At 38.3% G+C, this 27,598-nt stretch overlaps 1 protein-coding gene across 1 annotated transcript in view; it reads left to right on the top strand.

The window, feature by feature from the left end:
* Positions 1–302: 302 nt before the first annotated feature.
* Positions 303–27,598, top strand: part of PLPPR5 (phospholipid phosphatase related 5) — a 173,981-nt gene continuing 146,685 nt past the window's right edge. Inside the window, exon 1 of the mRNA XM_075182335.1 lies at positions 303–1,436. Within this exon, the coding sequence (XP_075038436.1) occupies positions 1,206–1,436 (231 nt within the window). The 5' untranslated portion in view covers positions 303–1,205. The remainder of the gene's footprint in view (positions 1,437–27,598) is intronic.

The following is a 27,598-nucleotide window of genomic DNA, read 5'->3' as shown; positions in this document are numbered from 1 at the left end:
TGACTCATTCCGGCATTCCCGGCTTTTGCCTAACCCCTAACATTTGTATAGAAAGCTCTACCAAATATATACTAGTAAAATAAATCAGTACTTAGTGTATTTCAGGGAGCCATTTAATAAAATGTCATGCACATTTATAACCACAACACATTTATATGCCGTAAACAGTCCTTTACTTTTTGTCATTAATGTCCCTTTAAGGCATGCTCAGATCAATTAAGTCATTCTTAAACACGAGATATTCATTATTGCTCTGTCCGCTTATGAAGTGCAGAGGGGGAGGTCGTGTTCTAAGCTGTGCAGAAATCTTTTGTATCTTGGAGGGGAGGAGTTTGAGCCAAGAGGAGGAAGTTATTCACATTGCAGAGATTAAGAAAAAAAAATCTGTAGGAGAAGCTAGGTTTGCTCTGGTTACAACGTGTTAACCAAATGTCTGTGAGGTTCAGACAGTATGTCTTTACATTACACCAGATTGCAGGAGTAACAGGAATGATTCTTCCTATGGACATTTTTCTCCTATTTGCTTTTATCTAGCTAAATAATAATAATAGTAATAATAATAATAATACACATATAGTCATGAGCTAATATTCTTCCTAATTTTCCCAGATTTATTCAGCTCAGTTCTTGCAATCAGGACAACGGCTTCTGTGTCTTACTGTACACAGAGGGAGGATCTGATCCCTTCTGCTGGGATTTCTGGTCTAAAGATCCAGTCTTACATGAAAAAATAGTGGGAAGGAGAGGATGGCTTTGAAATGGGGCAGGCTCACCACATGAATTTCTTTTCGAAACACAGCACTGTGGCAAGGAGGAAAAAAATATATATCTCATTTTTCACCACCTGGGAAGCTGCTGTAACCATGTGAATTCTATTTGGAGGTTACAATGGATCAGTGATTTATCTAATCAGGGAAAGGGGAAAATAATTATCGTGAAGCTGGAGCTTTAAACGTCAGTCACTGAATTCAACTTACTATGTGTAGGCATCTGATCTAAATCTGCCAGTGAATCCAGACAACCATTTTAATTAAGTAGATGATCTTGTTTAGTAGAAGCTTGTTTCTGGGTGAAAGAAACGAGGTATTGGAACACAAGCCTTTTTACCAGTGTTTCTCCTGAAAAAGAAATTTACAATTCAGCACTGGAAGCAGGGACAGCTCCTGAGCTCCGGTTGTGCCTTTGATGTGTGGATGGTTCTTTAAATGAGTTTTCAATTCTCCTTGACGATCATGCTTTATTTCCAGATGGTGATTATGGCAGGGACTGTAATGCTGGCTTATTACTTCGAGTACACGGACACGTTCACTGTGAATGTCCAAGGGTTTTTCTGCTTCGATAGTTCTTACACCAAACCCTATCCAGGACCCGACGAGAGCAGCGATATCCCCCCAGTACTCCTCTTGTCTCTGGTCACGGGGGTACCAGTGCTTGTGGTAAGGATCATTTGACTTACTATCTGTTAGTTGTGTCTGTGCACATGAGTGATAGAGGTAAGACAAGGGGACATTTGAAAGACCTCTGCAAGTCATCATTAATGATGGAGAAAACACACACATATGCAGTCATGCATGTAATTATACTAATTACAAATAGACAACAGTACATTAACCAGTCTTGGTCTGTGCTGGTCTTTCTGTATTCCCGTTTGCTGTGTCTATAATAGTTGGAATACAGTATTTATGGTTGCAATACAGCCTTCTCATGTTGTTAGTTGAATTCTTTTTACGACTCTGAACATTGACTGCACTTTATTTGCATTTGAAAGCTGCATGATTTTTTTTGCATGCATTGTGGAATGGTTTTAACTGCCTGCAGCTCCCTCTTCTGACGATCTCTCTCCTCTGTAATCTCTCCCCACCCTCTCGACTTTACTGCCCTATCTCTCAATTCACAGTGTATTATACTGTGCCCTTGTGCAGAGCAGATCTGCAGTTCACTGCTGTGTGCTGGGCTAGCACCAAACTTCATTAAGTTTTGAAGATAAAAATATAGAGAGAGTGAAATTTTAGCTATAAGCATGAATCATGTAGCTATTGACATGATACTTTTCTGCAGTGACCTTACAAGAGACATAACCACAGACCCCTTATTAGAAGATTAAAAAGGTTATGTAAATGTAATCTTTAATTTTCAACCTTCGATAATTTGAACTTTATTCCCTTTGCTGCCATATGAGTCAGTGGCATTTCATTATCTCCTGGGAACAAAAGGGTTAAATGATCAGATTGCTACTTTTCTTTATTTATTGTAGAAATCTATCATTTTTAGATTGAAAATAAAGGTGTCCTTACAGATACTAAAACAATGATTATATTATATTACAAAGGGCAACTTTAAATTACAGCTACAGTAAATAACATTATTGTTTTTTTTTCTTATAAAACTAAATTAGCTATATTTAAAAGTGTTAATGTTTTACACATTCACATTGACTGCACCACTTTTGGGGTACATTTGACTTTGTAATTAGGAAACTTTGTGAATTTTGCTATTAGATTTGAGGGGGAAAAGCACTGGGTGGTGTGTAAATTAGTTATGGACATAACTGCTTGAAAACCTTAGACAACCTTGGAGATGTCTGCAGCAGACCATGGTGGAATCATAGATGGTGATAAGATTAGGTCAGACACCTTACAGCTACTTTGGCATCATTGCTGCTGCATGAGTCTCCAGCATAATGTAATGTGCTGTAGGCCTCTGGCTATGAAAAAGTTACAATATCTCTTTTTTTAACTAGTGTTAAGCATCCCATTCTCCTGTTATAACAGCTAACTAATGTACTGAGGGCCAATTTAATCTTTGACAGTGTACTACAATGTTATGTTTCTGTACTGAATAATAAATAAAGTATTTTCATTACATAATGAATTAGGTATTGTACTTCACTAGCTATAACACTGATTGATGCTAATTGATTGTGGCTTACATTTGGAAATCTAAATGTGCAAAATAGCCATTTGAAATGCAACATTTTTGCTGCAACATGTAAACATAAATAAGTTTTGGATCATTTGGAATGGAACAATATGCAAATTATTTAATCTGTTCCATCTGTTGCACTATCATGAGGTGATGAATTTGTTATCCATCTATTGCATGTGTCTATATTTTATGTGGCTTTTATGCATGAATTGTTGCATTAATGACAAATGGCAATTTAATATAATAAAATAGAGATATTGCATCACTGGTGCATACAGACATATACTTGGTCATATACAAATAAGGGTTCAATACTTTAATCCTTTCTCAGATCATGTGCAGTTATAGCAAAATACTTCTTTGCATGCCATATGTTGAGCTACTGTAACAATACTGGTCTGTGATACCACACAAGTAGATGTTTATCAATTCTATATTGGGATAAGACATGGCAATTTCTTTTTAAGTGGCCTCAATGTATCACTTACCTAATAAGACTTTGACCACATACTATACCATTTGCAATGATGTATTTACCATGCACACCTCCTCTGTTGTCACAGCACACAGGGTGAATACTGATATTATAATAATGTTGGGGCACTGCTGATGCACTGGCATATGCTCAGTGTGGTGGCAGTCCAGGATTAATCATGTAGAGGTATTACTTTTATATGTATTTTATATTTATTTGGGGAGGCACTGTTAACACAGTATGTGGGGGCACAGATTAGATATTAAGGGCCTGGGTTATTAAGGAGAGCAAAGCATAAAAAAGGAGTAACATTTACACCTGGGCAAAACCATGTTGCATTGGATGGGGAGGTAAATTTAAAATGTGGGAACAGATTTATAGTTGGGGTAGGGCTAGGAAGTATTTGTGTGCTAGATGAAAAAACAGCCAGTATTTAACTTATGTGCAAAATAATAAACTAATTTGCACCCCTTGCATTGTAACATGGTTTGTCCCAGAGAACATTTACTTCTTTTTTGCCTTAATGACTCAGGCCCTAAGAGTGGAATTAATAACGATTAGTTAACTTTTTGGGTTCAGTTACAGCTATGAAGATGCACTTGCAGATGATTATACCAAGAGTGCATCTTAATAATTATTCCATGCAGGGCAAAATTAAACAGACCACATGATAGCAACATTGCTATTAGATCCTATTGTAACCAATATTCCATATAGACCACATCACCACTCACATTGCAGAAAATTGAACACACTCACATTGCACAGTCACACTGCAAAGAGACACAACTGTTAGTCACAAGAATATCAGTGCCAACCACTTTGCATAGAAACCACATTGACATCCATCCTGTACATTGCCCACTATTTACTCACTGTGAAGCAGGAACCTGTTGCACACAGAGGTCCAGGGGAGTGTCATGCCCAAATTCTGCGTGGAATTTCCAAGTAACATGTTTACTGTATGCATTATGAGAGTCTTATACATTAATCTAGAAAGTCATAGTTTTGATATTACCTAAAACCTTGTACACGCATCATGTGGATGTACTAATGTAAAGACCATACATCTCACAATGAGACATTATGTACTGTGCCTAAATTTCCCATTTTCTTCATTATATAAGTTAGGGGTACTGAGGCCTGGATGTATGACTACAGAGATTACGGAAAGTGCCCAACATCACCACTTATCACATGCTAAGTCTGTAAGAACTTCAGAGCCCTGGAAGTCTCTACCCCAAAGTCTTGAGAACCGGAAACATTTTCTGAATTTTTATTAATTAATTTGAAAGTCCAAATAACTACTTTACTTACTTTCACAACTGTGTATATCACAGTCACCTGACAGCACTTGTGAGCTGACCTGTCACCCCTAATTGTGGAAAAACAGTGGTTCAAGAAGAAGGACACAAGTTTGTAAAACCCCATATTGTTAGTACTGCATGGTCAGCAGTTTATTGATAAATGTATTATTTCAACAGTGGTTACCAATATTTTTTGCGCTGTTACTGCTTACACAGATATCACATTGATTATTTTTTTGTAATGCACCAATGTTACAATATTATAATGAATAAAAACAGCATCATCATTAAATGTGAGTATGTTTAAAAACCAAACAAGTTAAAATAAATTACGGCTAGTTTGCTTCATTTCCTGTTAAAACGTAGTTCATAAATCATCTTAATTGTCTGTCTTCAACAGTTTTACAGTTTTGATGATAACATCTTGGACACTGGATATAAAGCTATGTTGTTAAACTAGCTATTGGGATCTACCGAGTAATGTCTTACTATGTAAAGTATGCATTCTCCCTTTATGCACAGATCTTTAGTATATGGGCCTACTGTTTTTTCAAAATATAAGCTTCTACTTAAGGTTAAAATTTTTCCTTCTGTACAAAAAAATGGTTTCATCCATGGACATATATGCAAGTATTGCTATTACTTGGTTAGGTTAAAAGGAGTTCTACAGCAATTTATCAGAATGTCCTTGTGAATGTGTGGCAGAAATTTGAATTGGGTGTACATGATGTATTGTGAATTGGAGGCAGAAGACTGGTTTGGCATGCAAATATCACCCCTTCAAAATTCATAGTACTGAGGCTGTTAGCACTGCTGTTGTTAGTTATGCTACCCTGACAATCACTTCACAATTTGCATATATAATGTTGTTTTAACTCATTCCTCTCTCATCTGTTTCTCTTTCTGATTAAAATATTATTATGATCATTATTATTATTTATTATTGTAAACAACAATTCAATTTGTATTTAATTTATTGGTTTTTTTTGTTTTTTTTTCAATTAAAACAAACAGAATACTCACCAATTAGGCCTGCCACATGGGACAATCTTAAGTTGGCATATATAGTGTAAGACTACATAAACATGGCACTTAGAATGTGGCTAAGCTGCTATAGAAACAAACAGAATTGCTGTGTTCCATCCAGCATCCCTAGAAATGTCTGTGTATGCTGAACCTGCATTTACCATGGATTTCAGTCCAGCCATGACTGAAGTTGCAGATTGTTGTACACTCGGCGCACTGTCAGTACCAATTTGTATTTACTTTAAAAGTAATAAAGTGAGATGATTAACAACCAACCCAGTTTTAAAAATAAGAGAATCCAGAGCCCTTAGCACTCAGCTTTAATTAATCTGTCCTTTATATAAAGCTTAAATTAAAAAGTCAGATCTTTCCAGTTGAAAATACAGCATGAAATGCACATTCAAACCAGGAAATCTATGGACCCTACTCTCACACTTTGTGTCCAAGGGCAAATTTTCTCTAAGTTCTAAAACATGGCCAGAATGGGACATGTATATAACTTATACACCTTGAGGGTGCCACTTTAAAAGGTAAATAACAGGCACTACCACTGCTTTAGGAATAAAAAGTCTGTGTGTGCCAAGCTTGTGCATTTTAAGTGAAAATTATTTATTATAAGCCAGGAGATGGCACAGGTGTGTGGGTATCCAAGTCAGGGGAATGCACAGATGTGTGGGTATCCAAGTCAGGGGAATGCACAGATGTGTGGGTATCCAAGTCAGGGGAATGCACAGATGTGTGGGTATCCAAGTCAGGGGAATGCACAGATGTGTAGGTATCCAAGCCAGGGGATGGCACAAATTTGTGGGAGCAGAAGTCAGGGGCAGGCAAAGGTGTGTGGGTATCCAAGCCAGGGGATGGCACAGATGTGTGGGTATCCCAGCCAGGGGATGTCACAGATGTGTGGGTGCAGAAGTCAGGGGCAGGCACAGGTGTGTGGGTATCCAAGTCAGGGAAATGCACAGATGTATTGGTATCCAAGCCAGCGGATGGCACAAGTGTGTGGGATTCCAAGTCAGTGGAATGCACAGATGTGTGTGTATCCAAGACAGTGGATGGCACATGTGTGTGGGAGCAGAAGTCAGGGGCAGGTACAGGTGTGTGGGAGCTGAAGTCAGGGGCAGGTACAGATCTGTGGGAGCTGAAGTCAGGGGCAGGCACAAATGTATGGCAGCAAAAGTCAGGGGCAGGCACAGGTGTGTGGGAGCAGAAGTCAGGGGTAGGCACAGGTATGTGGAGCAGCAGTCAGGAGCAGGCAGAGGTGTGTGGGAGCTGAAGTCAGGGGCAGGCACAGGTATGTGGAGCAGTAGTAAGGAGCAAGCAGAGGTGTGTGGAGCAGCAGTCAAGAGCAGGCAGAGGTGTGTGGGAGCTGAAGTCAAGGGCAGGCACAGGTGTGTGGGAGCAGATGTCAGAGACAAGCTTAGTTGTGTGGACCTGAATCAGGCGCAGGCTCAGGTGTGTGGGAGCTGAAGTCAGGGGCAGGCACAGGTATCTGTGAGACGTAATTAAGGGGAGGCCACAGGTATGTGGATGCACAAGTCTGGAAGGGAACAGGTGTGTGGGTGCACAAGTCAGGGGAAGGCACAGGTGTGTAGTTGCATTAGAAATCTGGCAGCCTCTCCTGTGTTCCCGTGATGGACACCAGGCATATGAATGTTCAGTATAGCAGAGGAAGTACATAATGTAACTTCCTTGACACATTTTCATCTCCATTAAAGATATTTACTAGGTGCTGCCAAAAAATTTGCACTTCAAAAACTTTTTTATTTGAACCTGTATTAAAATATTTGCTGAAAATTGTTCAACCAATAGGCTATATACTAAATGAAAGGAATATATCTCTATTAATAGCATAATCTTTTTAGTATCTTTCACTTTATATGATTTTAGACATTTATTGTTTTTTTACCTTTGATCAGACAGTTAGGTAGAACTTACATAATTGAAATGTGATAACACATATGTACCCTTACATATAGTACAAATAACTATTCCCATAAACTATACTGTCTTTTAAGGGGATAAAAACTTTACTTTTAATTAGAGTATTTTTGCTTATTTTTTGAAAGTCGGTAATAATTACAGACTAACTTTTTTGCAAAATTTTCTGTGTTTTTTACCATGATATCCACAGCCAGGGACAGGTCTAGGTCAACACAAAAGGTGTTTGCCAAGGAACCCAGATCTAGAGCTGACCCACTGAATTAGGATGTGGTCGGTTTCAATATTGATAAAGCTGCATTGTATTAATGTAAGCAAACTGAGGGTTTTTATCCCCAGTAAGTTTTCAATTCTAGATTCCCATTGTTTATAAAGATGATCTTGTCTATATAATAATATAATGTCTATATAATAGTAGTGCAAAATTTATTTCACTTGTTGGCTGAAGTTTACTTATTATGGAAAAGTGTTGGAACTGAAGGACAACATCTACAATGTCAGCATTTTGATAAGATGCCAGGATCACAAACGATTGATTGCCAGAGACACTGTCATCCTCTGCGGCCCATCCATCTTCTTAACTTCGGGACCAGATTTTTCAATATTTCAAAGTCATTAACCTTCTCTTAGGCAATAAAACTTAATTATTCTAGAAAATGTTTTATTTAAATACAGTTCTGCCTAGACAGACATAGAGATAAACAGGTTAAAATGTGATACTTATAAACTCTCAAATAAAACCTTAGCTTACTTTCTTAGTATCCATACTAAGGGGGGGATTCAATTCTCTCCAGAGTATCGCCGCGCTAAACCTATTACCATTATTACAGTAAATTTAACCCGGCTTTCTGCTTGCAGCTCAGGGAGCTGCGAGCAAAAAGCTGGCGTTGAAACTACCGTGATAGAGGTATTTAATCGCACTATTACCGTAATAACGGTAATAGTGCGCAGACCGCGTTACTTCTAATAGTAACGCCGGCCAATTGAATTCCCTTAAGGGTCTGTTTATTCAGACCCATCCATGATGAAGATTACCTAACAGTGATTGGTTTGTGGGGCAGCACGGTGGCTAAGTGGTAAGCACTTCTGCCTCAAAGCGCTGGACCATGAGTTCAATTCCCGACCATGGCCTTATCTGTGTGGAGTTTGTATGTTCTCGTGTTTGCGTGGGTTTCCTCCGGGTGCTCAGGTTTCCTCCCACACTCCAAAAATATACTAGTAGGTTAATTGGCTGCTATTAAAATTTACCCTAGTGTCTCTCTCCCTGTCTGTCTGTGTGTGTATGTTAGGGAATTTAGACTGTAAGCTCCAATGGGGCAGGGCCTGAAGTGAATGAATTCATTGCGGAATCAGTGGCGCTATATAAATAAATGGTGATGATGATAATGATGATGTGTCCTGAAGTCAGAGGTGCTAATGAACATTTTACCTGCCGTGCACAATTTCATAGAACTACAATAATCCTGAGTTTACGTTGACCATGCAGTAGCTAAAACAAAAAAAAAAAAGTTTGACTCATGTGCTCCAGTGTTTCCATACTACTGTGACACAGATGAGTTAAAAGTATGTTTGTACGATGTATATTCATAGACACGGCATGCAATTATTTCCAACAGTGTTTATTCAGACTTAAGGTATTAATGAACACTCTTTGTGATTAACATCACACAGCTATGTTCCTACACTAAAATACAGGACATTGTCTGGTTGTTAGCTGGCAGATTATCATCTATTCATTTTCCATATTGAATAGAATGGTTTATTAGCCTCCAAGTAGGCAGATATAAGAGAGCTACAATCCACTAAATTGCTCTTTTTTTGGTCTGATTTGGAGAAACGTCTAAATCAGGACTTTCAAATAGCCCCATAGGAAACTTTTTAAAGCAATTAGGAAATGGAGTATGTACAGCCAGAACTAAATTCCTGCAAGGCATCATTAGGATTCATTAAACATATTTTCCTACCTTGCTATGCAGTAAAATTTCAGAATATACTAGGAATGAGGTAACATTCTTTTTACAAATGATAAATGAAATGCTTTAACATTAAATATTTTAATCAGTATCAATTCCATAGTACATACATGATCTGCCCCTGATATTTCTCCAAGCTTATCTGAATTGGGGACAAATCCCTGCATGAGACTATGCATGTAAACATTTATTAATGTTCACTTACAGGTATAAATTGGAAGTAATGGGAAAAACATAGTTTTCATATGTGGTAGGAAAAATTTAACTTTTTGGGAAAAAGATTTAATTTTCTGTCATAGTTGCCATGCTCCCCTCTGCTTTATATTACTCCATCAGTTTAGCTTGTTTGATATCTCAACTTTGTGAGCGTGTGACTTGAAGTTCGTTGTCTTTCTATCTTACCATCACACATCTCCTGTCACATCCAGTACAACGATATAAGTAACGGCAGCTTTCTCCCACCCTCCTCCTTCACACTACTGTTTACTGTGTAAAGAAAAATCAGAACTCACAGAGTTATTCAGATGCATATACTGAACTGGGAAAGTTTAATACATCCACAACACATATTTGCTTAACTGTTTATCACCATCTTAACCCAATACAGCTTTGTGACTTTTATCACATAGCCGTATGGTATAACATATTGGCAGGAGCTAAATTCTTACCTAACAGTTAAGTTCCTACATTCAAAGCAGGATTATCCATTAGACAAGCTAGGCTTCCACCTAGGGCACATTGAGCACTGGGGGGACAATATTACAAATGGGGCGGAGGGGGTCAAATCTTGCAGCGGGCCCCATGGGGTTTTAATCTGCCTACGTCTGGGAAAACTAACAGCCTAAATTTCAGAGACAGTTCCTTGTGTTAAACTAATTGCTTGAAACAAACTATGGGGAGAACCATGGAAAAGTATATTCTTTCAAATTTTTGCCTATTCCCACTCACAGAACTTGCCGACCTTTGAATAGTGAATTCCGGGAGATCACTGGCAGTGGTCGTGATTGGAGGGCCGGTGGGGGCGTGGCGTTGTCCATCACGTCATTTTGGTCCCACCCACACGACAAACGTCATTTTGTTGCTGGGGATGGGACCAAAATGACGTGATTCCCTGAGAATCGCATCATTTTGGCAAGTAAATTGCAGTATGCGGGATACTTGCTTGCTCTCCCAGGATTGCGGGAGACCTACCCAGATTTCGAGAGTCTCCCAGTTGGCAAGTATGACATAAAGAGACATACAGTTCAATATCCGAGTAAAAATAAGTCATATATAAAACATAATTTGAAATTCAGTTGGGTAGACTGAGAAATAGAAAGTTTTAAGAAACTGAAATCTCTTAAAAGGCTAAAAATGGTTGCACTGAGCAGAGGTGTAAACATCACATCAAAGACCAACCCCCTACCACTTTAAAACCTCCACTTTCAAAAAAATAAACTTTTATGTTTTATTTTTTTAGTTACTACTTATTTTAGCATTATTTATTGCCCAAGTAAATCATAAGTGTGAGGGATACTGTGACTGTCTTTGTTAGACATGCATTTTGTGCGTGTGAACCATTCTGTTACACTGCTTGGAGTATGCCTGGAAATGTGCTTGTCCGCCATAGGGTAGTAGTAATTTATTATTAAAATATATATAAATAAACTATAAAATCATATTGTATAAATAAAGAGGTATCCTACTGACAATGAAAGTGCTTCTGAAGCACTAAAGTATATCACATGCACTTAGACTCATGCATCAATGTGTATCGGGATTCCTTGCTTCTTCCCTTCTAGTCTTCTGGGAACTTTCAATGCACAGATCCAATCAGATGATAAATATAATTTTATCAAACTGTATGAAACAAGTAAATAATACTCTTAGAGACCCACACTTGGAAATCTATATTGTTGCAGTGAAATAATATCAGCCTAAGTGCATTGTCAGTAGGATACCTCTATACTTGTAACAAAACGAGTTTGATAACACTTTAACCAGCCTGTCCCTCGTTTCTCACATAATGTGGATTATAGCAAGTACTTTTTATAGCCCCTACTTTTGTTCTCCAGCTCAACAGAGTACAACTGCAGTGTCTAATTACATGTGGATAAGGGGACATTGTAGCTCATTGTAAATGTGTATATTGATTATTGTATATTGATGATGTGACAGTGAGGTTGTTATTCATTGTCCTTAAAGTGAAGCCAGGGGGGTTATGGGTAGGGATCAGGTTGTAAGATACTGTTGAGGGGAAAGACTAATTAGTATCCATTGTTCTCACAAGGCTACTTCATACAGTTGGTCTGCAATCTGGAGGGGGAGGTTCTGTAGAAGTAGAGCTCTCCTCCACTCCCCTCTCGAACCCCCCGAGTCCAGGACTCACCAATTTATAACAAGGAGAGGCCCAGGGGTTTGCCCAGGGAAGGGAAGGCACTGTGGAAAATTGACCCTAGCTATAAGGAGCCACTCTAGGGGTGGGGAGGATATTCATTCTGGGATTTGATTGATGAAAGGTGCAGTGTAGCTGGTTTTGAGTTTTCATTCTCTACCAATGGACTACAGCTGCAGCTAAGAAAAGAACTCCATGGGTATTTAAGCCTGAACATCCAGGTGGCTGTAGCTCCTTAAGCTAGTGGGGTAAGGGACAGATGATGTGGTAAAACTGCCTGGCATTTATTTACTGTGTGTACATAATAATTTAGTGATCTTTTTTTATTACAATAAATGTATTGATTTACTTTCTAACTGCATTTGTCTGAGTGACTAATAAGAACATTAGAAGGTACTGGGTAGGCTTCCCTGGCCTAGGAAGGGACCCATGGGTGGCCAGCCAGAGTGAAGTGGGTGGAATTGGGCCAGAAAACCCAGTATCTTCACAATACTCATATAATATGATTTTATGTCACGTTTTGATCCTAAACTACTACACCGAGAACACATCTTTTGTACTCCTCCTGCTTGTTTTGGCAGAAATTTCCTGGGGGATCCTGTGGAGAATAAACAAGTCATGATGCAGAAAAAATAAAAAATAATAATAAAGTCTATTTCTGATAGAGTGTAGATACCATTCCTATGGCGAAAAGTTTCTTAAGCATGGTACATATATGTCTATGTAGTGAGTCAAAAAATAATTCTTGTAAAATCCGAGAACTGTCCATACAGATAACAATGATGCTACCAAAATAGCAGAGACGGATGGAGAAAACAGGAAACTGCAGGTGAGAATGATCACCCTACTTACAGATACAGTGTCTCACTCTCTCTGGTTCCAAGCATCCTTTCCTGGTGTAGTCTGCACTAGTTTCTGCCTCCCAGATGTGTAGTGCAATCTCGGCACTTGTGGTCCTTTTGTCGCGCATGCTCATGCACATGCGTTTGATGTTCCATAGCCGATAGACTCTGCTGCCGGCTAGAATATTCCGATGTTAGGAAGGTTTATCTGAATAATCAATGATGATGAGCGAAACAATGTAAAAAGTCCAAGCCAATGTGTTTCGCCAGTTAAACTGGCTTCTTCAGGGATCCCTGAGGAAGCCAGTTTAACTGGTGAAATGCATTTACATTGTTTCTGTCATCAGAGTGTGTATAGGTATTTTGCATCAGGACTTGTTTTTTCTATACCAGCTTACCGGTTACAGACAGATTTTGCAGTTATCTTGGGACTTTATTTACACCCAGCATTCCGTGACACCTACTGTCTACCATGTTATGATATGTTTATTGGCAGATTTGGTATGCTGATTTATGAGGTTTTATTAAACCATTTAGGACCCCACATCAGGTGCCTTGGGAATTTCTTGCATTCTATCCTTTACAATGTGATTTAATTGAAAACAATATAACTTTCAAAAGTGAATGGATAGGTTTTTAGCAATAATGGTCTTTAAAAAAATCAAAACAAACCTGACATTACATTATGTGATCTATAGACCTTATAAGTTTATGTAACAGCAACAGAATTGTTAAATATTGCATGTACAATTTCCAATGTACTTGTATCAAGTGCCTGGTAATGGTAGCTGAAAAAAGCTTTTCACAGGATAATGCTTGTATCTGTGACCAAAACATTGCAAATTTTAAAGATAAAGAATAAAAACATGACTAATTGAAGAGATGCAAAATTGGAATTCGAAAAAGCCCAAAGGTTTTTTATTGAGCTGCTAATGAAAATAGAGCTTCAGAATAATGATTTAATCACTCATTCAGTGACAGAAATCAATACATGAAAAATCTGAGGTTCATGAAAAAATGCCTTATTTAGAGTTTAATGTAATAATCACAGGCTGACATGGGGCAAATGTGGGAACTTATTCTCACTGAAAAGCTAGACCTTCATTTTAATGATGCAAGGATTTGTAGGAGATGTATATTCAATGTAACAATATTAATTTAAGTTCATTAGGGGAGCAGCAATGAATGATAGGGTTCCAGTGCAGTTTAGTCTAAACGGTGGTAGTCAGTTTAACGGTGCTGTAAACACCGAAAGTGTTTACAGCAACCAAAATAATACGAAACATAACTCACCGACCTGTCAAAAACAGAGACTTAAGTATATACAGACGCACAAGAGTTCCGATCTCGTGAGAGGCCGACTCTTGAGAATTATGTCACTTGTAAGTGCGACTTTCATAATTAAAGCAGCAATGCAACGGACCCAGTGTAGGATCACTGTCAGTGTTTACAGTTCCATTAAGACACTCTAAAAGGCCACCCTCCTGTGATAGGATAGGGACATAGTCATAGTTAGAAGGTCACAGAGGCCATAATTGTGTATGGATACTAATCCAAGGGAGGGCAAAATATACAAGTATTAGCTCACCAAGAGGTAGCCCAGGAGCATTCAAATGGCCATAGAGGACCCCTCCTCATCAGCTACTGATACCAAATATGTTTTGCAAACATCAATACACAAATGAAAGTTGCTCAAACAATTTATAGGTTCACAGCAGGTGCTTGAAAGAGTGGGGTTAGCACCACCCTTTCAAGCACCTGCTGTGAACCTACAAATTGATTGAGCAACCATTTCTGCTACATTATTCAATAGATACAGGGAGCCTCATATAGAGTTGTATGCATTTTGCAGCCTCGGTGTACACATAAAAATTGTTTTGAGTTACGCGTATATCAAGATATTTCTACATCAGGCATACATTATGTGCACAAATAGATATACTTGTGTGCCAAGATAGCATAGAGATGAATGAAGTGTCATATACACGAGAGAATAGTGTCTTTACAGTATTATTCATAAATGTAAAAGTTGGGCTCCATGAGGAACTCCTGATGAAGCAGGGTTTCCTTCCAGCAGTATGGTTTGCGAAAGATGCGTCTAAGTCACAGAAGTTCATGCAGACACCATGATTGAGCTTGTAAGAGACAACACTTTAATTCCAAGTTCAGCAGAATCCAAAACATCCTCAGGTTCCCCTGGAGGCCTTTTCAAACAGTTTACAATTCCCATGGGGAAAAGTCCCACCAGACAGGCTTTTTCCCAGGTCACCACAGATCCTATTGGTTAGCAAAACAAGGATGGAGCTGGGAGGGGACAGCAGTCACCCCCCTATGAAGTACCTCCTGCTGTGTTGGAGCCTAGAAGTCTGTCACAGTTCCAGGGAAAACAATAGTGGCTCAAACCAGTCTCCTATTGCCTTAATCCTCATTGTTGAAGAGAGCCTCCCTCTTTTAACCCTTCCATGATTTTGTGGCGTAGGAGGGGTGTTAAAGAACCCAGGCTTCCTGGTTTTTTTTGTAAGGTGGTGCTTGTCCAGGAAATAGAGGAGCATCCACATTTTAATCCAATACTTGCAACAAACCTGGCTATATTTAATAATCTGGGCTCCAAAAGCACTGTTGTTTTATAATGGATGGGTCCTATGTATACAGCTCTCTCACTCTTCATGCAGACTATGGGCCTAATTCATTAAGGATCTTAACTTGAGAAACTTCTTATTTCTGTCTCCTGGACAAAACCATGTTACAATGCAAGGGGTGCAAATTAGGATTTTGTTTTGCACATAAGTTAAATACTGACTGTTTTTTCATGTAGCACATTTGTTTTTCATATATGCATGTATTCCATATGATGAGATGATTGAGAGAAAACATCCCTCTATGGATTAGGGGTCCTTTACATTATCCTCTGTTATACAAGAACGGGAGCGCAAGTGTATGTACTACTTTGCTTATTAGTAAAGAGAAGTTGAGTACATTTAATCTTAGTAAAGGCAGGATTAATTGAATGGATCTAATTATTAGATAAACATTCCCTGACAATTTCTAGTGTTATCTTTTACATATGGTCTATTGTTATAATCAGTATTTATGAGTAAAGTATCACCAACTTATTTGTCTTGACTTTGCACCATATACGGGACCTAACCTAGCCAACTACTGTCTCTGCTATAGTGATATGGACCTGTGACTATCTGCCACTCAGATATATAGTACAATATATTTTGTGCAATCCTTTCATTCAGCCTTTGTATGCACTAATACCAAATTAAAATGGAAAAGAGATAAAAATTACAGCATATCCCGAATTCCATTATCTGTGCTATGTTATATTACATTAATGGCGAAAAAGAAAGAAATAATCAGTCTAATCTATCATATTTCATGTAAGTGTTCATGTTCATCGGGCCAGCACTACCATTAGGTGCACCTAAACGGTTGCTTAGAGCGCCAATAGTTAGGGGGAGCCTAAAACACATAATGTCACTCATTCAGTGTTTTCAATGGGGCATTAAGTGCTACAAACTGTCTTGTGCATGTCATTAAGTGTTGCAGCTTTATACATGTTACTGGGACAGGGAGAGTTGCTTATGAATTCCTTTTATCATCATCATCATTTATTTATATAGCGTCACTAATTCTGCAGTGCTGTACAGAGAACGCACACACAGACGCACAGACTAGGGTCAATTTGTTAGCAGCCAATTAACCTACCAGTATGTTTTTGGAGTGTGGGAGGAAACCAGAGCACCCAGAGGAAACCCACGCAAACACAGGGAGAACATACAAACTCATCACAAATCATGGTCGGGAATTGAACTCATGACCCCAGTGCTGTAAGGCAGAAGTGCTAACCACTTAGCCACCGTGCTGCCCCCAATTTTATGCACAATACTTCCCTTAAAGGATTTCTAAATCTAAGCTTTTTGGATAAAAGAACAACTAGCAGAATCTCCAACTCCACATGCAAATCTTTCAGGAACTTAAAATAGAAAAAGATATTTAATAAAAGATCAGTATTGTTGAGGGAATTCTTTATTTTAAGCACAACAAACATGTGTCTGTAATCTACTATTTTTCCCCCTGTAACTACATTACAAAGGCACACTGTCAAACATCTTAAATTATTTATTGGTTTTATAATTTGATAGAAATGAACTCAGTGAACTTTATGTATTTTATATGTTTAGTGATGTCATTAATTTCAGTGAGTAAAATTTGATTTGGACTTGCTTTGTTTCTTATGAATAGACTGCTGGTGTTCTGGAAACACTATAGACTGCTGCAGGCACCCAGCAATGCAGATCAGAGGAGTGCTGGACAGCACATTAGGGATTTGGCTCAATCTAATACTGCAGGCTGGAAATAAAACTCAATACAATGTTTCAACTCTAGCATAATAAATGCCTTGTCTTGTTCAGATGATGTCCTCCTCACTGATCAAATCAGAAATATTGAAGTTCTCATAAACTCAAACACTATATTTCATGCTCCAAATGCTCCCCGTTCTATAAAAGTATTAATTACTGTTCCAATTGCTCCAATTTAGTCTTTGTTCATTGCTGGTGAACACAGAATGTGGTTAATTACAAATTCTTCCTCTACCATTGTGTTTTGGCAGATACAAACACATACTGACATACATTTGCAGGATGTGTAGAGCCCTTCAGATATAAACTTACAGATAATTAATCCAGTAAAACACTTTAATGTACTATTATAAGTGAATATGGCTTATTGCTTGATTTGCACATATTATCTGAGTTATAAATAAGAATCGAGTTAGGGAACCAGGTTTGCTCAGTGACAATTATGAGTATTATGCCTGATTACCTGTCATCTTTCTTACAGCTAGTGATTAAGTTTTGCTTTCACATCTAGTTAAAGAACCTGATGATCTCCCAGGATGTCATGTCCTCCTATTTGTGCAAAACACACGGGCCAGGTCTAGTTTATAATGCTCTGTTTATTTTAAACTTGTACCTGATTGTCTACTGGTTTGGAAGTAGGTAAGCCTGTGGCTGTTGATAATGCTGGAGAGGAGAGCCAGTGAAAGAGGATCTCCCTGTGTATAAATTGGTGCATGGATACTATATGCATTAGGACTAGGACTTTATGCTATGTTATGTAAAATGACATAACTTCCAATTGTCCCAATGTGAGTGGACTGTTGTCTCAACTTCAGGACAGTTGGGAGATGTGTCTGCTGATGGGTGCCCCTTTAATACCATGCATACAAGCAGCAGCAGTGCACGTCTTGAAAGGGGTATTTTTAAAGGAGGGGAAGGAACCTAATAAAAGTGTCACACAGAACGTGATGTGATCATGCCCCTGTATGGTATGACCATGATTCCTTCTCGTATGCTGTCACAATTAGGGACAACCAAAAGTTTGGATGTATGAAATTTTGGCTATAACTGGACATGGCCATATATCCAGATAGATGTCTATGTCCTGCCACATATATTCCTGTGCCCCATCCATGGTATACAGGGAGCACACCTTTTTTCTGCACTCCCATTATCCAGACAAATGCTTTGCATATATGCAGTTCATCATTTTCACATGCAAAGTTGCCACCTTCATGGGAAAAAGTAGGCATAGTGACTTCACAAATACATAATAGCAGGTTTTGTGCTGCCATGGCAAATGATCACCTGTGCAGGGCTGGCAATGGGATCTCCAGAAAAGCCCCTCTGCCGGAGTTTGAAAATGTAAAGGCCCTTTGTATGTTCCGCTCCCACATACCTATGTGCCTATTCCGATCCCTGTTCTGGGGTCTTTGAATATAAGTGGTCATGTCAGCTGTGACCGGGGCTTACCAGGCTTTCCGAATTCTACCAGGTCCTGCATCTGAGTATCTTTCCAGTACAGGAGAAAATAGAGGTGGGTGTATACCAAAAATGTAGTCTAAGCTAGGGCTCATTTCCAAAAGTGCACAAGCACAAACAAATGCTGTTTGGCGACAGAAGAAACTTAATTGTATTTTTACCAGTAACATATGGATTTGTGGGCCAGGATGGCAATGTACAATTTAGATTCTTCTGATTTGTGGATGAATCAGAAGCATACTTTGCAGATTGCAGATTAGGAGCATGAATGTACCTAGCTACAGTATGCACAAACACATATAAAAACAAGATTTCATTTTGTGGGTTGCAATTGTTTAAATTACAATAAAGGGGTGTTTAGTAGCATTTGTTTTGGGGGAGAAGAGGGTGTTAACTGTTTTTCAAGAGGGCACATAGAATTTCTGCAAAAGGGCTTAATTTTTCCATGGAACCTGAGGTGATGACCATGTCCTGTAGTTTCAATGTGACGCATTTTGCACCTTACAGTTACACTTTAGTGCGCATTATTTGTTGTATTTTGACCAATGCAAAAATTATATATATACACCAAAGTGACAGTATTATGACGTGGTTTGTTCGATTTAGCAACAGGTTCAAGATGATATTTTTACTGTTTCCACTATGTGCATTTTCAGATGGATCCGCAAAGCCACAAATAGACACAAATTAAGGACTATGAGATGAGAAGGAAGAAACTGAATTGATATGTTGATCATTAATTATAACTGGTCACATTTTTGTTATATTTGTGCTTTTTCCACCATAGATTTGTGTTGAATTTTGTGAATACAGCATCCACTGTCAGTGAGAGTTATGCAGCTAACAACACTCTAGCATTGCTACACCCAGAACTGCACTTGAACTAAACATATCTAGTGGATCATTTTTAAGAAAGCATATGCACTGATGTTTGTATACTGCATTTATAGCTTTAGTATTTGCATGCATTCTTTTAAGTAAATGTGGAGCTTTAGATAACTCGAAAAGCACTGTTGTTATATACTAGATGGGTCCTATGTATACAGCTCTCTCTCTCTTCCTGCAGACTATGAGAGCAAAGCAAACCTGGCCAAAGGTTGGTCTGTGGTTGGTTTTCATGCAACATGGGTGGTAGAACAGAGGGTCTCTGGGAACTAAATATTGGTACAGTGCTACCTTTACCCACTGTAGTCAAATAACTGTGTCAGGCTCTTAAGGCTCTATGTGCTAATGTACAAAGCCCTGGTCCTCCAATTTTGTAACATTTAGTCATTATATATAATGCTGCTTTGCTCAACAACTGGAGCTGACTTCCACCACCTCAGAGGTAACAGAGGCTTTTGATGTATAATGATTAATCTCTTTACCATGAGTGTGTTCCCTGACTCCAATTCCTCTTCTGTGACACACCTCGGCAACTATGGAGGAAAGAGTTGAAATGAGCCATTATTTCTTTCATGTTTGCCTTAATACATAGTCCCCTTCATGTGTTGATAGGAAGGTGGTTGTGGGGTGGCAATTCTAATGCTGGCACATTGTGAGAGTTGTAGTCACATGATAGCTGGACCACCAAAAGTTGTCTGGCTTGAATTCCAAAGGTAGGGGCTCAGTTACAGTTGGATATATGTCAATTGTTTTGGTGTACGGTATTTTTATAAAAATTAGTCTGCATGCATTCCTATGAAGACTATTGCGTATTGTTGACTTGGGTCCTCTAAGCCCATAAAGGCAGAATGAGTATGGACAGCTGCGGGCAAGTGTCGTCCGAGTACAGTAAGAGCATGTTCACATAATTGCAATATGGTTTTAGGAAGACATATCTCTTGATGGCACTGGACTCTAACAGAACCTTTAATATTCCAGTGCAACCAATTTTTCATTGATTGTCTTTTCCCAAAAGTTGAGATATAGGAAACCCCTGATATTTTATTTGCCCTAATGTTCCTAAATTCTTTGTATAAATTGTGATTTGCCTGTCCAGATTTCAGAATTCATGTGTTTTGTAGAGTTTTATTCTTAAATTACAGATATACTAATGTGGTGTGCATATGTGCACTAACAACATGGTGTCCTCCATATAGGCTAGAGAAAGTGATAATTAGTTGCTTTTCACAATGGAATGCTGTGTGTCATGTCTAGATGTTCTGCAGCTGGATTTCAAGGTCACATAGAGCAGGAGCCTGGAGTTCATATTGAACCATATAAGTGTTATGTACAGTGCAAATATGCCTAATATGGGATAGGTATACTTGAAGGGGTGGTGAATTGGAGGGGGAGGGTAGACATAAAAGGTAGAGACAATATGGAACTAAAATGGGCAGACTAGATGGACCAAGCGGTTCTTATCTGCCGTCAAATTCTATGCTTATAACTAGAGTAGAGAGTTATGTTCAAAATGAATAGAACTGAAGTGAGAAAAGGTAGATAGTATGGGAAGTGCAATATGGATAAAAGTGCAGAAAGAATTTACTATAGTAGAATGGAATATAAATGAAAATTATATATATATTTGCTACAAGTGAAACCCAAGAAATATACAACTGGATATAAATAATAACATATATCTTATGATTGGGATATGTTTTTAATCTGATGTATGAATATTTTTACTATGTAAGTGATATTTCTACTCATTTATTTACATGAATCATGCTTGCCTCCCGGAACCTGTAAAATGCCAAAATTCTCTGCATTGAATAGCGGGGGGGGGGATGAGGTGTTGGCTTAATGACGCGATTAAGCCCCCGCCCGCTATTCAATGCAGAGAATTTTGGCATTTTATAGTAGGGGCGGGGCTATAGTGAAGTAACAACGTCCCCTCCTTCCCTCTGTCACATGATCTGTACTCCTATCTCCCGGAATACAGATTTAAAAAGTAGGCAAGTATGACATAAATAAAGAATAATGCACCATACCATCTACACAAGCACCAACCCACAGAGGAAGAAAACATCTGACAGCAGCAACAAAGAGTAGGTCATAATGAATGAGGTTTCTAACACAATTTGAGTGCATTAACATGGGAAGGGGGGGGGGGGGTGCGATTGTTTACAACCTCTGAAGAATTTGGTCACAGAATTAGGTTAGAGCTAAACATGTTTGCTCTTATTAGAAAATATATTTTTCTGGACTGTTGTTGTCAATAAGGACTCTGCTTCTGGAATCTGTTAATTTCACATTGTTATAGAATATAGCTGCGCCATTGTCATTTTTCAGCCTATCTTCATGACTCCAAATTTTGGGAGTGTGGTGGTACGTCCTGGAGACCTGGCTCAGCGGCAGGGTTAATTACACAGCAGTAGTGCAGTGATCATTACATGTTTATGTTCATATAATGCTACAGTACTGTTTAGAAAGTTATGTAGCATATGAACTGCACAGTTGTCTGAGATACTAGTATTCATATTCTCACTACGCATCCACAGGATGTTTTCCCCTTGTACAATCCTGGAAGATTGAGTGCACAGGGGTTGTAATCTCCTTTTTTATAAGGTTCTAAACATGTGTCTTGTTTTGATGCTTGCTGATTGGCTTATTTTTGCTCCATGCCTGACTTCTCATCGGGCACCATTTAATCTGTGAATTTTCAGTAAACCTGGAATTCTGAAATTTGATTCAATCTATTTACCCGTCTCCTATTAAAAGTCTTTATTGAATAGTGCTGCTTTTGTGATCTGATTTGAACTTATAGCTTACTAAGAAATATTTAGTAAAATCTTATATTGCAATTTTTTATTTTTTTTAAATGCTGTGAATAAAGCATTTCAAATATATATTTACTGCTCTGTACTAACTTTAAAATGAATGTCCCCTTAGTGCACTAGTGAATAATTCATATAGAAAAAGTCATTTATTCCATATGGTGACAAATTATAAAATGGTATCACATAGAATAAGGTTGCAACCTCAATAATGATATACAGACATATCGCATATAAGTTTGCATAAATACTCAAAGGAGATATTCGTGATACAGACACTCACATATATCGCAAATAAATTTGCATAAATACTCGTGAAACAGACAATATAGTCGCCTTGGCTCAAACCTAAACAAGTAGCAATATTCCTATAAAGTTGGACAAGGATGTTCCAAAGGAAGCTGAATAGGTGTAATGAGTACAAATTGCACAATAATCCAAGATGTACTTGGAGTCACAGTCTCTGAATAAATAGTATATCAAACAATACCTCATACTGGGATAAACTGCAGCGTTTTCCGAGGCACTAACTTTAGCGTAGGTAAAGTAAAGAATGTGTCTCTGTACAAGGCGGGTTATAACAGCACAGGATAGCATTATGTGTACTATGCATAACTAAATGTATCATTGAGTATAATGAAGAAATACAGCGAATAGGAAGTCATGAAATGAAAACCATGTTGATGTGTGCTGGATTCCTCCTCCTGGAAAATACACTTAAAAAAACCTTTGTCTTTGTTTTTGAAAGGGACATAGCAAATTGTTCAGTGTAGCTAATCTTAGATGGATGTGTTGGTATAGCAACAAGTACAAAATGTTTTTCCTGATTATAGCCCACATTGAGCAAGTCGTTTCCAAATGCTGAGGTGCGAAAACCCCCTTTACAGGAAAATCTGCACAAATGGTTTCATCTGTTTACAATATGTGATAGATTTATATGAGATAAGTAGGTAGAGAGATATTGTTTATTATATCTATCTATCTCATATGAAACCAATTCAGCCACAATGCTGGTCCTGTGTTTAAAGAAAAATAAATAAATACATTAAGAGGTACCCCCCTCTCCCATGTTTCCAACCAGCCCCAATGCTGGAGAGCACAGACTGGTTTCCATTGTCACAGGAAAACCAGAAAAACAAAGAATAGGAAGATTGCTGATGAGGTCATGAAATGAGAACCGTGTTGATGTGTGCTAGATTCCTTATCTGGAAAAATACACCTAAAATACCTTTGTCTTTGTTTCTGAAAGAGACATTATCCTGTGTAGCTAGATGGATGTGTTGGTATAGCAACAAGTACAAGATGTTTTCCCTGAATATAGTTCACATTGAGCAAGTCATCCCCAAATGCTGAGGATAATATATATAGGAAAATCTGCAAACATTGTCAGATAGACAGAGAGCCTGGACTTCCATTGTTCAAGGGAGATAAGACATAGTGACAAGCACCCAAAGTGTGGCCAGTGTAGGTTTTTTGCCATGCTGAAAGTGTTGGTGCTCTTTTTGGCTACCTGGAATGCGGGCGGAAAGGAAATGAATGAGATTGGTGCCCCTGGTGTGGCAACTTTGCCACCCCAGTATTCCAAATGTAATGCACAGGGGTCCTTAAGACTCCTCCCCATTATGCCAAGAAAGAGAGAAAGAAAGCAAAATCAATGTTCCAATGTTTTTATATTCATTAAAGACTCCAAGCTCCCTAAATCTACATTCAGACAGTTCAGAACTTTCTAAAATTCAGCCTAATTTACGAATCAGCCTAATCAATTTGCCCATTTCTAACCATAACCTCAAATTGCCCATCAATGCTACCATGACCAAGTGGGTCTTATGGATTCTATTTTTCAAATCACCATCCTTGCACAGAAACGAATTACTGTTATTCAACATCAGCCAGGTGACTGTCTACAGCGTATTTATTCTTGAAATTATGATTACTGTTTCATTAAATATGTATTTTTTGGGTCCAAATTGTAGCTACTGTCAACCACCCAATATTTCAGCTGACCAGTTTAAAATGTATGTGGATGTCCTTTTTCTCACATTGCAACTACATAAATAAGCATTTTAACACACATAAGCATTTATTTAAAAATATTACCATAAGGTACATCATACTATACAAAGCTGAAAACAGCACATATACAGCTGAAATTCTCATTAATATTGATATGCTTATATTAATTATGAAAATTGGAAATTAAAGTGTATTAATTATTGCACACATAGAAAAGCCAGGAAAAAAATTCAAAAAGAGGGACAGTAGAGAAAGGGAAGATGATAAGGTTAAGAGGGGCTGTCATTCTAAAAAGAAAAGTATTAATATTTTTTTTTATTTATATTATATTTGTTTTTTAAATAAAAAAAACATTTTGACTAATTATGAGCTGTACTTCCATAGTAGATGAATGTTACAATCTTCCTACCCCAGCTGGTGCTCAGGGGCCTCTCCATGCAGCTGTTTTTACCAGGGCTCCTCCTACTTTTCACAGGCCTGCCAAAACCCACCACAAATTAATTCTGATCACTACTTTAAAATGTCAGAAAGGGGTGTGCGAATGGGCGGCTTTGGGTACAACTGGCCTCAGCCAGTTTTATTATGCAAGAAAATAAAAGTAAACACCTTTCCTGTCTGGCACTAATGAAATACAAGTCACTTCTGACTAACAAACTAAAAGAAAACATAAGGAATTCCAGCACAGTTTTCTCACAGTAAAGATTAGGCTTCCTCTCACAGAGACTCTGCAGTCCTTTTCCCCCTGCTAGTGAGAGAATGAATCCACTGCCTAGCAGCCTTTTAACACAGAGCTCACATATGCCACCACTAATCAGTTTCACAGCAGAACAGAAGACCAAGACTAAGCCTTGTAAATGGAGCCCACCATTCTCTATCCATTTACAAACCCAGAAACTATTTACCAGCTTTTCTCTAAAGATGAATGTCTTTTTCGGAAGTATTTTCCAAATATTAACATTATCTGTGGGGTTTTAAAACATGTAGGTTAGAAACCTGGGACTAATATACCTGCCTGCAAACATTATTCTAGTGTCTTTGTCACAATATATATCCGCAATTAGCTCAAAGAAAACTCAGTTTGAGTTGTAATAATAAGCAGCTTTTTAAATAACATATTCTTACAGAAAAACAATAAACACATAGCCAGGTTCAGGGCATGTCTTCTCTGTCTAACCCCTTTCTTACAAGTCGACAGCTAGGCCACTAACCACTCTTCTCTAGTGGCTAAACGCATGAATGACACAGTCTTTGTAGCTTGGAGGCTCATGACTCAGCCAGTCACTGTAATCACCTTCTTTCCCTTCAGGGACAGGACACCTTCCTGACTACACCTGGTCCCCAGTCTCAGACCTCAATGTGTCTACAATGGCTTCATACAGTGTCCTCTACTGAGCTCCTCACTGAACCTCTGTCTGGCAATTCCAGTCTCCTGGGACCTTTTGTTCCTCTCTGACCGCTCCTAGTTTTCCAACCTCTTGCGAGACACACAGTTTCTCTCTGAGCTTTCCAAACTGCAAAAAGGCATGACCATACATTTGTTTTAATCCTGAATAGAGGATCCCAAACTCCAGGACATGAACATGTGGCAAGCTAGCCTGCAACCTTCACCTACATATATATAGTTATTGGATGAGTACTCCATATTCAGCTTTGCTATTCTACCTCCATCACCACCAATTCCTCCCCAATTGATGCTTAAAATTATTAGGGGTTGGGGCTGGAAACATTAGGGTATTATAGTGTATTAAAAAAGTTATTAAAATCACATCACAATTCAAATATTGAAGTGAAAACTGCATTGCTTTAACCCAGTCCAACAATGACAAAAGTCACTGAGAAAAGTTCAGCAACTTATTATTAATTTCCTACTGAACATTTCAGTGTACTAACATACTAGATCGGGGTCTGATCATCTGTAATACTGTTCATCTGAATGAGTTGAGGGAGTCAGTAGCCCTGTGCATGGTTTTCTCACCCATCTGTTTTGTCTATTCCAACTTGTTTCTTAGATAAAGTGTCCATATACAGTAAGGTCTAGTGATGAGGAACCAAATCTATGTTTAATTTGGCCACACACTTATGTGCCTAAATCGAATAGATCCAAATTGCCAGATTCAATAGTGCACAATTAGTGTGGTTGGATGATGACAACACACAAGGTCAGATGCATTCTTAGTCCAACTGGACTTTCCAGTCATCCCAAATGATATATGCAAATTCAAAATTAGATGTTCATTGGCATTGGAGGTCTTTTGGGGCTCATACATACTGCGCTTCTAAAATATCCTAATTGGACGTCGAAATAACCTTCACATTCCATCAGAATGCACTTCCAGTAATCTACAATGGTCCTGATTGTTCCAACCTTGAGCGGATGAGAAATGACCCTCAAAACTGGCACAGAGGGGCTTAGTAACTAAATTGTATATGTGTCTCTGTAGGATTATAATATCCATAAAATCAAATAAGACTGAGTTATCACTGCTATATAACTTAGCATATACAGTATTGTTGGAGAGTTATCTCTAGAGAGCTGGTCCCAATGCTTTATAAATGTAAGTATAGTTTCCAAGATAAAAAAGCCTAATATCAAAGCCTGCCAGCTAAAAGACGGCACAGACACTTCACACTGCATATTAATGCAAAATATCCTTTCACTGTACTGTATATCTAATGGAATATTTTCCTTTGTTAAATCTTGCCATTTTCTAAAATTCAGTAATGATAAAAAAGTATGTCATCTCATCAGTAAAATTTAAATTAAATGAGAACTACATTTAGTACCGAAATTGTAATGATAATGTACTGTAGTTTGCTATTGTGGTGTTCCATTTCTTCCGTGCCAGCATTTCTACCAGGTCCCAGCCTCTAACAGTCCCTGTGTTACTTATGTAATCTGCTGATTGCCCTGTTCAAGCAAGCAAGAGTGATTGTTGCTGCCCCTCCTGTACTGTGTGGGTCATGAGTGAGTGACAGACTGACACACTGGCCTTCTATATTCCTCCCTTCTCTCCAGCATGAACAGAAGTCTAGTGATGTAACTGCACTAAAGGCATTTACATCTTCCCTGGCCTATTGTAATCAAGCAGCCCAAATAGGGATCATAGTTAGAGGCTGAGATCTGGTGGATATCAGATGACTAACAGCATAATTTAAGCTATCATGCAGCAGATAAATTTAACAGACCAAT

Source organism: Mixophyes fleayi, chromosome 8 (genome assembly GCF_038048845.1).
Source record: "Mixophyes fleayi isolate aMixFle1 chromosome 8, aMixFle1.hap1, whole genome shotgun sequence".
In the NCBI taxonomy this organism is placed as follows: Eukaryota; Metazoa; Chordata; class Amphibia; order Anura; family Limnodynastidae; genus Mixophyes; species Mixophyes fleayi.
Note: the sequence above shows the minus strand (reverse complement) of the source record. Positions and strands in the feature narration are given on the sequence as shown.